Source organism: Sphaeramia orbicularis, chromosome 21 (assembly GCF_902148855.1).
Source record: "Sphaeramia orbicularis chromosome 21, fSphaOr1.1, whole genome shotgun sequence".
Taxonomy (NCBI): Eukaryota; Metazoa; Chordata; class Actinopteri; order Kurtiformes; family Apogonidae; genus Sphaeramia; species Sphaeramia orbicularis.
The window spans coordinates 56,435,474-56,453,954 of NC_043977.1; the positions used below are offsets into that span (position 1 = coordinate 56,435,474).

General features: G+C 39.1%; 1 protein-coding gene across 1 annotated transcript in view; it reads left to right on the forward strand.

The window, feature by feature from the left end:
* The window catches only part of pth2ra (parathyroid hormone 2 receptor a), a 149,646-nt gene extending 132,810 nt beyond the window's left edge, over nucleotides 1-16,836 (forward strand). The window contains exons 12-13 of the mRNA XM_030124038.1: nucleotides 8,648-8,689; nucleotides 16,445-16,836. Of these exons, the coding sequence (XP_029979898.1) occupies nucleotides 8,648-8,689; nucleotides 16,445-16,822 (420 nt within the window). The 3' untranslated portion in view covers nucleotides 16,823-16,836. The remainder of the gene's footprint in view (nucleotides 1-8,647; nucleotides 8,690-16,444) is intronic.
* Nucleotides 16,837-18,481: the final 1,645 nt, after the last annotated feature.

Here is an 18,481-nt window from a genome sequence, read left to right on the forward strand (position 1 = left end):
AACAAGGTTATTATCGTTAACAAAAACTAACGAAATGACGAAAACTAGAATTGTAAAAACATATTCATTAACTGAAATAAATAAAAACTATAATTAAAAGAAAAAAACGATAACTAACTGAAACTGTATTGTGTGTTTACAAAACTAACTAAAATGGATAAAAATTATGGATAAAATTATTTCATTTTCGTCTTTGTCAATGTGGGATTGATACAAAATCGATTTATTTCACTCTAGCAATTTCATCTAGTGGCACCACCACTTGACGGTTCATCACTTCTTGTCACATGTCGTTTAGAGTCGTCTTCTCGGCCCCACCAAGGTTCTAATAGTTTTGGATTTTTCATTCTAGTTTAGTTTTATTTAGTTTTGACTTTTTTTCTCTAATTCAGTTAGTTTTAATTAGTTTTTAGAGCAGGTTTGCTAGTTTTTATTAGTTTCCGGTATTTTCTAAACGTTCAGTTTTAGTTTGGTTTTAGTATTTATTTTAGTTCAGTCGTCTCTTTTCTCTTCTTCTCTGTCGTCGTATTCAAATAAATCCCAGACAGGACTCTGCTGCTTTCTTCCAACTTTAGCCTCCATGTTTCCAGGTAGAAAAGCTGACTCTAAACGACATGTGACAAAAAGTGACGGACCGTCAAGTGTTGTACGGTGACAGCAGCTAAAACTGCCAGAGCAAAATAAATCGATTTCCTATCAATCCGACATTGACAAAGACAAAAACGAAGGGAATTTTATCCATGATTTTTATGCATTTTAGTTAGTTTTATGAGCACACAATACAGTTTAGGTAGTTGTCGTTTTTTTCTTTTAATTATAGTTTTTATTTATTTCAGTTAACAAAAATGTTTTTACAATTCTAGTTTTCGTCATTTCATTAGTTTTCGTTAACAATAATAACCTTGGTTCCCACTCTACCTGGAAACATGGAGACTAAAGTTGGTAGAAAGCAGCAGAGTCCTGTCTGGGATTTATTTGAATACGACGACAGAGAAGAAGAGAAAAGAGACGACTAAACTAAAACTAAACTAAAACTAAGCGTTTAGAAAATAATGAAAATTAATAAAAACTATCAAACCTGCTCTATAAATGAATTAAAACTAACTGAATTAGAGGAAAAAAGTCAAAACTAGATCAAACAAAACTAGAATGAAAAATCCAAAACTATTAGAACCTTGGATGTAAGAGACTGACACAGTGGTCTGACTCTGATCTGAGACAGTTTAACTGGATGTATGTACGTACAGTGGATGGAAGTACTCGTTGTCTATTGCATAAACATTCCAGGTCATAAATGATGCTGAAAACATCCTGTGATCCAAACTAAAAGTCATCCCAAGGGGCGATATTGTTTTTTGTTTTGTTGGTCTATAAATGTACAATTCTTCAATATGAAGAAGACGTAAAGATGTACGTGCACACTGACGACAAAACACAAAGTCATTACAAAGCATTATCCTCCCTGTCAAACAGTCAAGTTCTATGAAAATGTCCCTTTTGAATCCTTTTGTGGCTTGTGTTTTGGCCCAGAGCCAGAACATCTGCCTGACACACCATGAGTCATGTGCTTTGAAATGGTAACGACGTAAAACAGTTTCGATTGAAATAAAAGGGACAGAATAGACTAAACCTGAAAGGGTTTTTGTGATTCTGCACTGATCCCTTTAAATGAAGCCTGCGTATGACGCTGTGTGCTTTTCATTTGTAACGGTGGTGTAAAAGGCCACAAAAGAAAAAATAAAACAACTGATCAGTCCACTTACCACAGCTGAAGCCAGATGGTGTAAAGGCAGTAGAATATCAGTATGAGCAGAATCAACCACATCTATTTGTTTGATAAAGTCTATGGGACACATGTCACTTGTCTGTAGATAAATATGAGTGTAACTCATTTTATGAACAAAAGGAATCTGGGCTGTAAACAAAACAAAAACAAATCCACTCATGTCAGCATTTATACAAAGTAACACATAAAATAAGGACAGTTCTTTTCCATAGAAACACTCGTGGGAATGCTTCTAAGGTCAGACTGGGAATCTAAAGCAGGGCTGTCAAACATGCGTCCCACCAAAGGTTCCAGTCCAGCCCCTGGGATGAATTTGTGAAGTGCAAAAATTCCACAGTCCAGGCTGTGGAACTCATTTTAGTGTCGGTTCCACATCCAGACCAATCTGATCTACAGTCAAATAATAACAGCAGAAGAACCCACACAAAAGAATGACTGCAGATGTACTACTGGGTTTGATGGGGGAAAAAAATTATATACATTATGCCTATAAATAATGACAACTTCAAAGAGAGAGCTCAGATCAGTCTCTCTCCCAACCCCCTGATCACCACCAAAATTTAATCATTTGTTCCTTGTGCCAGTATCAACATTTCCTGAAATTTTCATCCAAATCCGTCCATAACTTGAGTTCTCTTGCACACGGACAGACAGACAGACAGACGAACCAACGACAGCAAAAACAGAACCTCCTTGCTGGAAGTAATTATGAAAATATTTACATTTCCAAACTATCCTGTAACAATAAAATGTGAAAAACCTGAACAAATATGAACAACCTGAAATGTCTAAAGAAAATTAAGCACAATTTGAACAATTTTCTTCCTGTTCCTCAGTGTTTAGTGTCTTTGTAGATCTGATCCAGAATGCACATGGACAAATGAGAAGTTGAGGCAGAATATTGTTAAAATTGCACTAAATTTTCTTAAGAAATTTCTTTTTTTTCAGGTTATTCTCATTTTTTTTGTCTGGATAGTTTATAAGTATTTTCATAGTTTAATTGTTTTGTTTTTTTTTTTACACTAAAACAAAGACAAAAATGGTCAGTTGTCATTTATAGGTTGTTCTCTTATTATTTTACTGGTCCAGTCCACTGCAGATCAAATTGGGCTGAATGTGGAACCTGAAAGAAACTGAGTTTGAGAGTCCTGGTCTAATAGAAGCAGTACTGATTCCATATGTTCTCTCTAATTTTCAAAACTCCTGAGCAGGCGTTCAACTCCCCTGATGACCTGTTTGACTGACTGTGGGCAACACCTACAGCGTACACACTCTCCACTATAATGATTAATAATCAGATTATATTGACAATATGACCTACTGCATGTCTAGGTCAGTTACAGTTAATAATAACAAAATACAGTATTGTTTTGGCAAAATAAATGTTGCATTTATTGCCAAATGAACAATTATGTGAAAAAATAACCAACATCAACTCTTAGCACAGGCAATAATAATAATAATAATAATAATAATAATAATAATAATAATAATAATAATAATAATAATAATAATAATAATTCTCAAGCAAAAACTTAAATTGTAGTTGCACTACTACAGACCACAGTGTGTGTGTGTTGTAATATTAATAGTTATTATTTATAGACGATAATTCTTAATGACTGAGACAATATTAGGGTGACCAAAAAAGAGGACACTCAGCTCCGCCTCCAGATACTTGATCACACACTATGTAAGTACCATAGTATTCTGTTCCAAGGGCCTGTAAACCTGGAGAAAATATGTCAGTGAAACAGGCTGGTCAAGGAAGACAGGAGTGAAAATGGTAAGATGATGGGAGCAATATTTTGGGAGATATTAGTAACTTTGAATCCAATAGCCTTCCAGTCACACTGCCCTGCCCAGAATGCTTTAGCTGGGACTTCTGGACAGATGCAGTACAGCATGTACAAATACACAACAGCATAAAAACTACCACATCTAGAACCCATGGAGCCCCATGAGTCCATGCACAGGTAGGTTATTATGCTATTATTTTACTGGAGGTCACATTTGGTCTGAATGTGGCCCCTGAACTAAAACACATTTGACACCTTTGACTCTTACTAACTTCACTATAACTTTTGCACTTTGCAAATTCCTGCTGTTGGCCGGAGTGGAACCTTTGGTGGGCCGTTTTTGGCCCGCGGGCCACATGTTTGCCACCCCTGCTATTGTGCATCTATGGACAGGTCCGTCCATTCCAGCGCTGTCAGATGTACGACAATTAACATATTTGTACGATAATTTCACCCTCTGTTCGATGTACGATCAATAATTCCAAAAATCCCATCATGTAGGATAATTAGACCCCTTCAAACACAAACACAACACATCCTGCACTGCATCTGATGTTGCATATGGTCTCACGTGCCTCTTTGCAGCCAATGAATGCACAACGTTGCAGGAGTGACATGAGTGACACGGCGTACATTGAAAGTACACTTGTGCCTTTACATATGAATTTAAAGAGTTTTTCCAGACAAAAACAATGACAATCAGACATTTTCGCTAATTTATGAAAATCGTCCGGACGGTCCAGACAGGACGTGAAAAGAGGAAGAGAAGTCCAGGCACCGAAGACAATCTGAACATATCTGATGTGATGACGGGTTAACCCTTTCATGCACACTGGTCACCACAGTGGTCAGTTCTTCTCCAGCTGTTCTCTTGTATATTCATGGGTTTAGTCGTTTTAGTTCCAGATCAGCTGACACAGTGGACACTTCTGCACCATCCCATACACTGACATCCAGACCATAACTGTAACTTTGCTGTTCTTGATAAACCTGACTAAAACTTGTTGATTGTTATTAGACTGTTATTAACAGTTTTTTTTTTTTTAACAAAGTGGGTTTTTTTTTTTTTTTTTTTTTTTTAATGCATATTATCGCCATGAAGTGAGTAATAATGAGTATGTTAAAATATGAGAAAACCTCAGATTAGCTGCATAAAAATGTTTTTATTTCATAGTTTTCACACAGTATATCAGCAAATACATGTTTCTTTGCTTCAAAAATGTAACACATTGGTTTCCATCTGAGTGAACATTTTTGCAACTTGCAAATCTTGATTAGGGTTTTCATAATTCATGAAAGGGTTTACAGATCACCTCCTTTTTGCTGTCTGTCCTTCTCACTTCTCCAGTGGTTGTAGACTTGGTCTAAATTGATGGCAGCACCACCTTCTTCTTGCATTGACTTGATTCACATCACACACTTTCCCCTCAGAAAACTCACCTTGTACTTCTGCTTCACTGCACGTCTTGCAAACGACTCCAGTCTCAGGTTGAAAAAGAAAAAATGTTGCAGTTTCACCAGCGTTCTTTAGTTTGTATTTATGTTCAGTGACAGCTCCTCCACTTTAAATGACAGACGTTTTTTCTTTGCCTTTCCAGCAGCCCCTCAACCCTCCTGTTCAGCCATCACTGGATTTGAGTGTTTCACACACGTGACCCTGAAACGGTTTGAAACTATTGAGTTTGAGCACCACTTCTTCCAGTTTACTTGTCAACAACGGCTGAGGCCACACTGAAGCGTCACTGCTGTGTGCGGTGTCTGCTGTCTCAGCCAGTCCCCAGTGGACGGCACAGACGGGCTCGGCAGAGGTCCTGAAACAGAATCAAGTGGGCGGCTCAGAACCACAACCTAAAAATGGCGTCTGATGCATCTGGTGCCACAGCTCAGACAACGCCGCTCTGGCTCTCCGTCAGACCACCGCGAACTTCGGATCCCGTACGAGCAGCAGCACAAACATATATGCTTTCTCGACAAGACGCCCCCCGATTCTTCCAAGCAAATCACGGTGGAGTTTTCCGTACTTTTAACCTCTTGATTCCCTTCCCAGTACCGCTGATGTTCCCCTGGTAATCCTCGTCCCAGAGATGCCGGCTACACACAAACGTACTTTCTAATCGGATTCTGAAGTTTTTTGGGTCATCGAATTGCAATGACCCATTTCTTATTCTCAACTAAATTTTTTTTTTTTTTTTCATTTTTCATCTTATTTATTTATTTAGACGGGGACAAAGCACAATAAATATTAACCTTAAAAAGGACAGATGGAGTGTTCCAGGTTCTAGCACTAGTGTTAATTACCTCCGCCAAGGAGGTTCTGTTTTTGCCAGGGTTTGTCTGTCTGTCTGTTTGTGTGTCCGTTAGTGTGCAACATAACTCAAAAAGTTATGGACAGATTTTGATGAAATTTTCAGGGTTTGTTGGAAATGGGATAAGGAAGAAATGATTAAATTTTGTTGGTGATCGGGGATAGGGGGGCCCACGGGGGGGGGGGGGGGGGGGGGGGGGGTGCAGACCAGAAAATTTCATCAAAATCTGTCCATAACTTTTTGAGTTATGTTGCACACTAACGGACAAACAGACAGACAGACAGACAAACCCTGGCAAAAACATAACCTCCTTGGCATGGGGGGGCCCACGGGGGGGGCCACTGATCAGCCTTGGCGGAGGTCTGCGCTCTCCGAGTGCTTCTAGTTTCCACCTGTAGTCCCTGGGCAGGCTGATGCTATCATTAAAAAACAGACATTAATAAAAACTAAAACAGTAAAAACTGTAAAAAATGCATATTTATAACTCCATCTGTGTAAAATATTCATTCACATCCAACCGTTCACTCTTATTCACCCCACTGCAGTCTGTCACACACACTCTGAACATGTTTACATCACATTACATTTAGTGCTGGACAGCAATTAAAATTTTTAATCACAATTAATCACGTGGGTTTCTGCGATTAATCGCTTAGTTATTGGGGGGGGGGGGGTTGCCAGCATCAACAGCATGTATTTCCTTTCAGTGATATTTCAGACTGGAAGTACTCTGATGATAAAAATAACTCCACATGTCAGTGCTTCTTCTCCCCCCCACCATCTGAAGACATTTAACATGAAAATGTCCATGGAACAGACCGCTACTGTTACACATGTTTATGTCCACACCAGTTTATTTCCTGTTGTGAGTGATTGACAGGAGTCTTAAGCCCACTGATAAGTACTAATACTAATAAAAACAATAATATGTGATGTTCAACTGTTAAAAGTAAACAAAGGGGGCCCTCTAGTGGTCGGAATAAGTTGCACTAACATATGTTTTGTCCTTGCGGTGTTCCTGTAGTCAGTTCAGACATAAGAAGGAACTAACAGACGCGTTTCTTTCACTCTGTTTGTATGGCCCCAAAAACATTTGTCTGTGAGTATTTTATGTTCAGTTGTTGTAAGAATGAATAGTATCAAATATCTCTGATGTGAACCTTTGTTGCTGGATAAAAAGACGTTGTAAATCTTAAATTAATCTGTAAATGCTAATCGTTAGCGTGTCTGTGGATTTTCCCATTCAAGTTAGCATCGAGATAGCGATCTTTTTCCCATTCATTTAAATTCAATTCAATTCAATTCAACTTTATTTGTATAGCCCAATATCACAACAAGGTTATCTCAAAGGGCTTTACAGAGTCAGTTTAAATGTATAATGCCATGTAAATGTACTAAGGCAGTGAACAGAACTCAGACAGATTTTGTTTGTATGTGTCAGTTTTACAGTGAGTCTACAGGAACAGATTTGGACAGAAGTTTTGGGCGTCCGGATTTCTTGATAAACCTGTTGTCTATCTGCTGCTAATCGCTACACGCACACGAGCAGAAGAATAGGAGTTAGAATAAAACGGCATTAATGTGAGAAAAAAAAAAAATTGTCGGCATTATTTAATAAATGCGTTAACGCGGTAATAACGTGTTAACTTGCCCAGCCCTGATTACATTATATCTACAGGTTTGGTTTGAGAGGAGCTGCTTTTTCACCATGTGGGAGAATGTGTGATAGTTTGTAATTGTTCGTAGTTCTGTTGGTCATGTGATCCACTGCCGCATGGCCACACATGAGAATGCAGAATTTGCAAATGCTGTTTTGTGTCTTGGAATCCTGCATTCGCCACGTGCTGTTGATCGAGTACTTCGAGTTGTTTTTCCAGAACTTAAAGAAATAAACCTTTTCAAGGGAGGAGCAGCGGAACTATGGATAACCTTAAACAACAGACACACGTTTGTATACATGATTCCATTTATGAAGCTTAAGGTCTTATATTTGGACAAAATTGAGCAGTGATGGAATGCTCGCCTTTTCTTGTCGTGGATCTTGAGAGAATACTTACACGATGACTCTAGAGGCCTTAGGGCAGATTTACAAGCCTGCGAAACCAAAACCTTGAAAACTTAAATATGTTTGCCTTTGTTTATTCAACATACACTAGTCAACATTTGCTATGGATCAGGACTATAACTTTGCTATATTCGGGGGTGTAATTCTGGAAACTTGACAGTTTATTTTCCCAGTGGAGTACAGCCTGCGGATGCGGATGGTGGCCACACACATTATTGACATCACACCGTATGTGTTTCAGAACATTCTGAGTGGTTTCAGTGAAAACAAATTTGGAAGAGTAATTGGTGTGAACTCTAATTTCTAGGGTTGTATCACCCTTTTGCCTGAAAGTGCAATAAAAATTTATGTTTTTTTACCTTTTGGTCCATTTTTCTTTACATGACTAGCCAAAGTACACACACAATATATGAAGTCACCCAAAATATTATACTACATCAATTATTGTGCAAATATAAAACTGATCCCTAGCAAATGTTGACTAGTATACATTGGGGCACACAGTGACGCTTCAGTGTCACCTCAGCCATTGTTGACATGTAAACCAGAAGAAGTGGTGCTACAGCTCAGTAGTTTCAAACCGTTTACGTGTTGTGTGAAAAAAACAGAATTACTATGTTATTGCTAGTAGTATTGCTGTTGCTATTTAGTTTTTGAAAAGCATTTCACTGGATGTCTGATCTGTTTTCAGGGTTTCTTTGTGTCCATTATCTACTGTTTCTGCAATGGAGAGGTGAGTGTGTTGTGTGTGTTTTGTGTGTGTCAAAATAAAACTGATCAAATAATGCACAAATACAGAAATGAAGAAAGTATTTGATCCTATGGGGCAACAATTGTGGTTCAGTTTAATACGATAGACTTAGAAAATTATTACTGTATTCTAGGGGTGTTACGAGATCTTGTGCCACGATCAATTGTGATGCTATTTCTCATTTAAGTGAAAAGCTGTCTCGCAGGCACAGGGCAGAAGCCTGTTAGACTGTGGTGGTAGGTGAGGTACGGTGCGGCAAAGTTATTACCGTTAACGAAAACTAACAAAACGATGAAAACTAGAATTGAAAAAACATTTTTGTTAACTGAAATAAATACAAACTATAATTAAAAGAAAAAAAAAAAACAATAACTAACTGAAACTGTATTGTGTGCCAGTATGTTGTGATTTCACCTTCACAAGTGTCCACATTTGGACAAGAGTAGACAAACTATGGTATGATAATGTTGAAATGGAAGAAACCATTGGAAGCCCTGACAGTGAACTGTACTTTGGACTCAAATGGACATTTGTGGTTTCATGGCTAAAACAGATTCATGTATCTATCTGTGGAAAGTGATTTAATGTGTTATGGACCAAGGTTATTATCGTTAACGAAAACTAACAAAATGACAAAAACTAGAATTGTAAAAATATTTTTGTTAACTGAAATAAATAAAAACTATAATTAAAAGGAAAAAAAAAGATAACTAACTGAAACTGTATTGTGTGTTTACAAAACTAACAAACATATAAAAATTATGGATAAAATTCCTTTTGTTTTTGTCTTTGTCAATGATGGATCGATACAAAATCATTTCATTTCGCTCAAGCAATTTTAGCTGCTGTCACCATACGACACTTTTTGCTCCGTCACTTGTGTTCACTTGTGGTTTCCAGTCGTCTTCTGGTCCCCACTCTACCTGGAAACATGGAGACTAAAGTTGGGAGAAAGCAGCAGAGTCCTGTCTGGGATTTATTTGAATACGATGACAATAAAACTAAAATTACTACTAAAACTAAGCATTAAGAAAAAAAAAATAAAACTAATAAAAACTATGTATAATGTCTGACTTAACATACTGTAATGTGTTACTGAATATACACTCCTGATCAACATGTTAAGACCATTTGAAAAACTGCAAGAATTTCCATTTTGCACTGTTGCATCTAAAGAAGGTTCTAAGTAGAGTTTCAAAATGCAAAAAGAAGAAATGGGAGTGTGTAGTGTGGCTCAACTTGTAAACTTAATAATATGGCTAGTCGAAGTAAAACAAAAAAAAGATGAAGGTCTTCCTTTGAAGGCTTTTTTATTCCAGTTCTCCCAAACAGTGACAGCTATTTACATGAGTTCACGGAAAAAAGAAACGAAAAGTCTAAACTTCTTTGTAGCCTGACAAACACCCACAGTGTGCTGTCAGCTGTCAGACTCACTCAACAAAGCCAAAATGGCCGACATACACGGGGAAAAGCCCCTCCCACTGGGCATGACCCACAGCAATCAATTACACAACCGTGATTTCTCCTCAGAAAATCACGAGAAGAAGACGCATCAAAACACAAGGGAAATAAAGAAAAATACTCTCTTTAACATTCCCACTCTATATTTATACTCAGTGCCAATGAAAACACAACACTTGAAGATTCTTATATTTTTTTAAATCGATGAGGATTTTTATTCCATAAGCTCTTTGGAATTAATCATAGGCCATTTCTGTACAGTAAAAATAAAAAATCACATCCAAATTTGTTGACAAAAAATAAGGATAAAGAAAGAAACTCAAGGACCCCCAAAACCAACAGTCCCACAGCGGTCCTGGAGGTTCTGCAGCTCAGTGTAGCGGTCCTGCTGTGGCGTGGTCACAGGTGCTGGTCCAGGTCCAGGTCTGTCTGCAGTTGTCCAGTTTCTTCATGCCTCTGTTGCATCCAAAACGGCACCACCTGCCGAGCAGAGATTCCGGCCTCCAGGAGCCCATAGCATGGCATCTGTGGTCACGTGTCAGTCTGGGCATCACTGAGTTACTGCAAATGATTTTCATGCTTTTCAGTTTGCCTTTATATACAGAACATGAGCACTCCTGAACTGACCACAGTTCCTTCAGTTGACCAGTTCATTGCTGAGCAATGAGAAAAACAAGTCTTATGAATGCAGACAAGTTCATTCAAGCGTGACAATAGCTCAACCCGTCTCAGGTTGTTAAGAAATTGTCTGGGATTATCTTCTACAGGTGAAACTGAAACATACTGATGCAGCTCAGGAACAATGAAACACATTCAAGTGTTGGGTTTTCATTGGCACTGAGTATATCACAAACCACTCTGTACCAGAGAGAAATAACCCTAAGAAGTGGAAATCACCAATTAAATGGTCAGGTGACCATTTTCCCGCCCGGCGCCCCCTTTATTAGACGGCGGCACTAGCTGCGCCCCTGTTTGGCCAGCTCGGGGTCAGTCTGCAGGAAGCAGAGTGTGTGGTGAGCGTCAAGCATGAATGTTGAATGTGTGTGTATGTTGGTGTGTAGAACGGACAAGTGTGCACCCTCGTACGAACTACAGGAAACTGTGTGTGTGTGTGTGTGTGTGTGTGTGAGTGCACACTGTCCACACTCAGTAAAGCGGATGCTCCGTCACAGAGTGAAACAAAAAAAATAGAGTAAGCAATTTATTGAAAACAACAATTAAACTGAAACAGGCTGTTCATCAGCTGATCAGAAGTTTAAGACCACAGCCTTTAAAAGTCCAAATCTGTGCAAAAATATGGATTTAAGGTCATTTTCTGTCAGGTATTCACACTGTCATGACCTCCTACTGAAAAAGAGCTTTCTCTCTTTCAATCAGTCAAAGTTTATTTCTGTAGCACTTCACAACAACATAAAGAAGCCCAAAGTGCTTTAAATGTAAAAGCATGATTACATTAAAAGATAAAAAAAAAAACATGTTAATCAAGTACCATAAATATGCATACAACACTAGGACACAACACACAGTGATAAAGGAGAGCACAGATTCAAACCTAATAGTGTCTCAGTAGTAGGGTCAAAGCCAGTCTGAACAGCTGAGTCTTTAACCTGGACTTGAACAGGTTCAGGTCAGTGAGGACTCACAAGTCAGGAAGCAACGACTTCCACAGTTTTGGAGCGGCAACAGTAAATGAACGCTCAGCCCACTGTTTGTATGTGGACCTGGGGACATCCACAACCATCTGAGAGGACGATGGGAGCGCTCTGCTGGGGCGGAGAACGTTCAAATCTCAGAGAAACAGGGAGGAGCCAGACCATTTAAAGCTTTAAAAACAAACATTCATATTTTAAAATCAATACGATGGTCGGATTGTCGAGCTGCATAAGCAAGGCCTGTGGCAGCACACCATCGTCAGACAGACATTTGGAATCCACCGTCTGGAACTGATGAAACTCATGTCCGTTTGTGTCAACTTCCCCCGCCATCCACCCCCAAATGTTCTCAGCTGGATTTAGATCAGGGGAACTCACAGGATGGTCCGACAGTGACGTTCTTCCTCTGTATCAGTCCTTTGTCAGGTGGTCCTTGTGAACTGCAGCGTTGTCCTGTTTTGTTTTTTTTTTCTTTATGGGCTCAGCTGTCTGTACCGATAAGGCAGCAGCCCACACCAGCTGTACTCCCAGTCATCATTGCCCATTTTTCTGACACCTTTGCTTGTGTATCCTCTTTTATTTGGACATTTTACCAGGGAGTATCTCACACTACTTTTTTTTTTTCCCTACTTGTCTTGTCCAGCGTCCTAACAGCAGAATGGTAGTCTGGTTCCTTTTGGTGCTGAACACATTTGCTTTGCCAAGGGTAACTTCATAAAGTATATGAAGCGCCCTTTGATATTCTACTGTGTTTATGATGAGTTTTGTTGAACCACACTTCGATGCCGGACCTGACATGGGGGGTGGGGGTGGGGGTAGAAGAAGGGGAGAGAACAAGAGAGAAGAAGGTGGAGAAGACCCTCACAAGAAAGTATCAACAATACAAACAGTAACAACCATGGAGACAATTATAATGGAAACAATAACTACAACCAGAGCTGAGTAAACTGGGCAGAAGAGACAGAAAAAACAAAGCAAACAAAACTACAAAAAAAACAAACAAAACACAACAATGAAATACATAAGACCCATGAAATGAAGAATATAAGAAAGCACGAACAAAATATTGAATACCACGTTCGCACAAATAATACCTATAACAAATAATACCAGAAACAAAACCACACCACATCAGTTGTTCACATTCATCTGCTGTGACAGAGTGAACCAGGCAAACAGACTGAGGTGAAGAACACACACATGCAACCACAACCGCCCCCCCTCCAAGGATCAGGGACCGACCCAGAGGGCCCCCAGACCCGGCCATCCAGCAGACACCACAGAGAGGGGGGATCCAGCCCGCCTGTTGTCCTGTTTGTAAACCCAGTCCTTCCCGCTCAGACCAGGACCCCTGAAACATCTGCACAAAACCAGCTGCTGTTTGACGCCTCTGCACGACCTGAAGCTCCACTGTTCCACTGAAGGAAAAAGCACCCAGATCCTGATGGAAATGCCCCCTCCACTGTGAGACCACCGAGAAAACTTCTGCAGTGGGATCTCCTTGTCATGTCAGTAACATTAGAAGCCATCAGGACCATCCAGGTTCAATTTTTTCTCATCAGAGAATAAAACTTTCTTCCACCTTTCCGTGTCCCATGTCTGGTGTCTCTGTCAGAGTCCAAAGGGGCAGTTTTGTGGTGTTGATGGAGACGAGGCCTTTGAAGACGTTTTATGTTTGTAACGATGGGCCGCCGTTACGTTCATTATTGATTATAGTCGGTGTATCGAATGACTGTGGCAGTGAACTGTAACTTGCACATCACAGAAGTATACACACATGGTTTAAACTGAGATCTTCATTGAATATTGTTTGTCGTGTAATGCTGTGGTGGAGCGGGTCCGCCAAGGGATGACGAGCCGTGTGCGCTGCGCTCCTCTTCACTGTTTCTGTGCATTTCATAAAGACGGCACATGTTAATTGTTAAAAGTGTACAGCAGTTGTGATGTTGTATAAAGTTAACGTACCAGTGTTATTTTTAGAATAGTGTGGGAAATAGGTTTGTAGACGCTAACTTACCGTATGTGGGCTTCCGTTTCCGGCAGGGTGTCCAGCTAAAAGAATTCCCGGGGGGCTTGGGCACTATTTAAAGCACACACGGGAGGTTGAAGGAGGGGTGTTTGGTGTCAGGTTAAATGTAAATATGTATATATGTGTTTGTATAGTGTTGTTTCTGGGTATTTGGTTTGTGTTAATATTTGTAAATAGTGTATTTTATGAGTGTTTGTTAAAGGGTAAAAAAACGTTATAGTTAAGTGTATATATTTTTGTTTCTCCTGTGATAAATGGTGTATTCTAGTCAGGTGCACAGTGCACTTTTGTATATATGTGGGTCATTTAGTGTTGGTAGGTTGATGGTGAAGGTTGTGTATTTTGGAGTCGCCTGAGAAAATAAATAAAAAGAAGTACTGTTTGCTACAGCACCTGGGTCCAAGCTCGTTTTTAAACGCGCCTTGACCGCTCGAGCTCTAACAATGTTCTTAAAGCCCTTCTCTGGCAGATGTCGTCTGATGGTTCTTGGGCTGCAGTCGCTCCAGTAACAGCCTTAATTTGTGTCCAGGATTGTCCTGTGTTTTGACAGACAGCCAATCGGATTCTCCTGCTCAGTGCCGGTGACATTTTTTTCAGGTCTACCACTTGACTTTTTTGTTCCATAACCCTCAGGATGTTTTAAGGAATTCCAAATGACTGTGTTACTGTGTCCAGCCTCAGCAGTGATGGCGCGTTGGTAGAGTCCTTGCTTATGCAGCGCAACAATCCGACCATGTTCAAAGAGAGAAAAACTTTCCTTCAGGAGGTCATGACAGTGTGAATACCTGACAGAAAATGACATTAAATCCACATTTTTGCACAGATTTTGGCTTTTAACCCTTTCATGCATACTGGTCACTCCAGTGGACAGTTCTTCTCCAGCTGTCCTCTTGTATATTCATGGGTTTTGTTATATTTGCTTATCAGCCGACACCGTGGACACTCATACACCAGCTCATACACTGACATTCAGACCATGACTGTAACTTTACTGTTCTTGATAAACCTGATCTGCACTAACATGTTTGAGTGTAAATCAATTTCTCATTATTAGACTGTAACGGTTTTCTTGAACAAAAAGTTGTTGCTTTTTTTTTGCGTATTATCTCCATGAAGTGAGTAAAAACTAATATTAGAGTATGTTAAAATGTGACTAAACATCAGATTAGCATCTGCATTAAAATGTTTTTATTTCATAGTTTTCACAGTTTATCACTTTCTGCAGTTGTGTTTTAAATACATGTTTCTTCGCTTCTAAAATTAAACACATGGTGTCCAGCTGAGTGGACATTTTTGTAATTCCATAAAAAAATACGCTCATTAAAGAAATTTCAATCACATTGTTTTTTTTTTCATGCCTAAAGAGGAATAAAAACACTCAGGAAAAAAAATCTTGACTGAGGTTCTCATAATTCATGCATCAAAGGGTTAAAGGCTGTGGTCTTAAACTTCTGATCAGCTGATGAACAGCCTGTTTCAGTTTAATTGTTGTTTTCAATAAACTCCTTGGTCAATTTTTTTTTTTTTGTCTCACTCCCATTTCTTCTTCTGCATTTTGAAACTCTACTTAGAACCATCTTAAGATCCAACAGTGCAAAATATGAACTCTTGCAATTTTTCAACTGGTCTTAAGATCTTGATCAGGAGTGTATGACTATATATATATATATATATATATATATATATATATATATATATATATATATATATATATATATATATATATATATGATAATTGGATTTCTACTTCATCAGTAATAACTTAATTAAAACCAGATCAGTGAGGCTCATTCATTTTGGCTGTAGCTGATCCCCTCTGAGATGGCACGTTAATAAGGTCGAGTATTCATATTAATTCTAATGTCAGTCAGTGCCTATATGTAAGTACCTGAAACTCATCACATGCATATCAACCTGTTCCCTCTGATTAGGAATTTTTAACTGAGGAATGTTTGTTTTGTATCCTTAGAAATGAATTCAACAATAATTAATCCTGACAAATCTATGATAATAATGATAGAATTCTGTAAATTTAGGAATTGAATTTCCAAAATAGATTATATGCACAGGTAATTTGACAGACTAGGACATGGACTAAGCTACGGTGGCCCAGAGGAGCAACAGCCCAAAAACTTATCTTAAAAATTTTCAACCTATGCTTTTATTTTTAAGTGGTGGCCGTAATTTTAAAGTAAGAGTCCTTTTGGGTAAACAGCACCCCCGTAATTCAAAAGGTGGATGATGTTTTTTTTTTCCTATAGTTGATAATTTTTTGGGCTGTTCTCTTTTTTTCCTTGTAGTGTATATTTTTTGGTCAATTCTCTTTTTTTTCTTATATGGATAATGTTTTTGGGCTGTTGCACCTTTGGGCCACTGCACTGACCAGTGGCTGGATTCTCCAAATATTAGTTGATCCTTGTAAAATTATGAATATTTTGTCACATTGTACTTTTAATAGTTAAATTTTTTGTCAAAATATTACTGTCAGATTATGACTTTTATGTCGGCAGATCTTTTTTAATCCTCAGTATGATTCTAGTATACTCCGGTGCCAACACATCAGCTGACATGATGCTTTTTCTTCCACCCCCTCAGGTTCAGACAGAGATCAAGAAAACGTGGACGCGTTGGAACCTGGCGTTGGAGTGGGAGGGGCCGGTGGTCTGCGGCAGCTACCGTTATGGATCAGTTGTGGTTGGTCTCAACAACAACCACAGCGCCAGTAGCCACTCCCACCTGGCGGGGGGCGGTCCTTCCACCCGCTCAACCACACTGGTCACGAGTCAAACGAGACCGTCCGCGATCAGCGTGCACGCCACGCTGCCGGGATACGTGATCAGTAACTCAGACTTATCCATCCCAGAGGAGCCGGAGGACAGCGGCCCCAAGAGGGTGGACGACATCTCCTTAAAGGAAACACTGACACTTCCACACACCAGAGCAGCAGAAGAAGACGATGAAGAGACGCTGTAGCAGCCAAACAAGGATGAGACGATGAAGAAGAGACGCTGTAGCAGCCAAACAAGGATGAGATGATGAAGAAGAGACGCTGTAGCAGCCAAACAAGGATGAGATGATGAAGAAGAGACGCTGTAGCAGCCAAACAAGGATGAGACGATGAAGAAGAGACGCTGTAGCAGCCAAACAAGGATGAGATGATGAAGAAGAGACGCTGTAGCAGCCAACAAGGATGAGATGATGAAGAAGAGACGCTGTAGCAGCCAAACAAGGATGAGACGATGAAGAAGAGACGCTGTAGCAGCCAAACAAGGATGGGACGATGAAGAAGAGACGCTGTAGCAGCCAAACAAAGATGAGAGGCACCAGTGACATTTAAGTGTACTTATGCACAACCCACACTCACACGTTTCAGCAGCAAAACAAATACGCACAAAAAACATTCTGCAAATGCTTTAAAAAACACATTTGAACTGAGCACACAGGATGTAGAACAGGGGTGTCAAACATGCGTCCCGGGGACCAAATGCACCCCCCCAAAGGTTCCAGTCCGGCTCATGGGATGAATTTACAAAGTGTAAAAATTCCACAGTCCAGGCTGTGGAACTCATTTTAGTTCTGGTTCCACATCCAGACCAATCTGATCTATAGTCAAATAATAACAGCAGAAGAACCCACACAAAAGAATGACTCTGTATTTTCGTCTTGCTTTGATGTGAGAAAAATAATCTTACACTATGTCTATAAATAATACTGTCGGGGCCTAGATTTTACGGTGAGATTGAAAGAAGCACAATAACCCTGTAGAGTTTTAAATTTTATTATAAAATTATGTTTTAAATTGAAATGAACCAACAATAAGCAGCAATGATCAACACACAGATTCAGAGCTGAAGTCCCGCTGTTTGGTCAAACAGGGTGCAGTCTGCTAAGACTGGACACAGACACACAGAAGTCAAAGAGCCTTTATACTGTGCAGGTCACGTAAACATGTTTACCTAAGTTCCATCACATGTCCCTACAGTATCTGGTTTTGATTAGAGTTTATTGATTTGCTCAGTATAGCAAAAAATCGTCAGAATGACAAGTGCAAAGTTTAGACAAAATGCTTAGACAGAATGAATCAGCTAAAAAATCATTTTTCCTCCACAAATACAAAGTTCAGTTTTTTTCCCCCTTTGTTTTAGTGCAAAAAATAACATTAAATTATGGAAATATTTACATTTACAAACTATCCTATAACAATAAAATGCGAATAACCTGAACAAATATGAACCTGAAATGTCTAAAGAAAATTAAGGCAAGGCAGCTTTATTTCTACAGCACATTTCATGTACAAGACAATTCAAAGTGCTTTACATAAAACACTAAAAACATTACAGCAGAAGGCATGAGAAAAACAAACAAACAAAAATCAGATAAATAAATAAAACAGATAAAACAAATTCAGCACAATTTGAACCCTGTTCTTCCTGTTCCTCAGTGTTTAGTGTCTTTGTAGATCTGATCCAGAATGCACATGGACTAATGAGAAGTGGAGGCAGAATACTGTTAAAGTTGTACTAAATTTTCTAAATTTTAAAGTTTTTTTAATTTAAATTTCAGCTTTTTTCAGGCTATTCACTTTCTTTTTTGATAGTTTATAAAAGTACAGGGTGAGGAAGCAAAATTTAC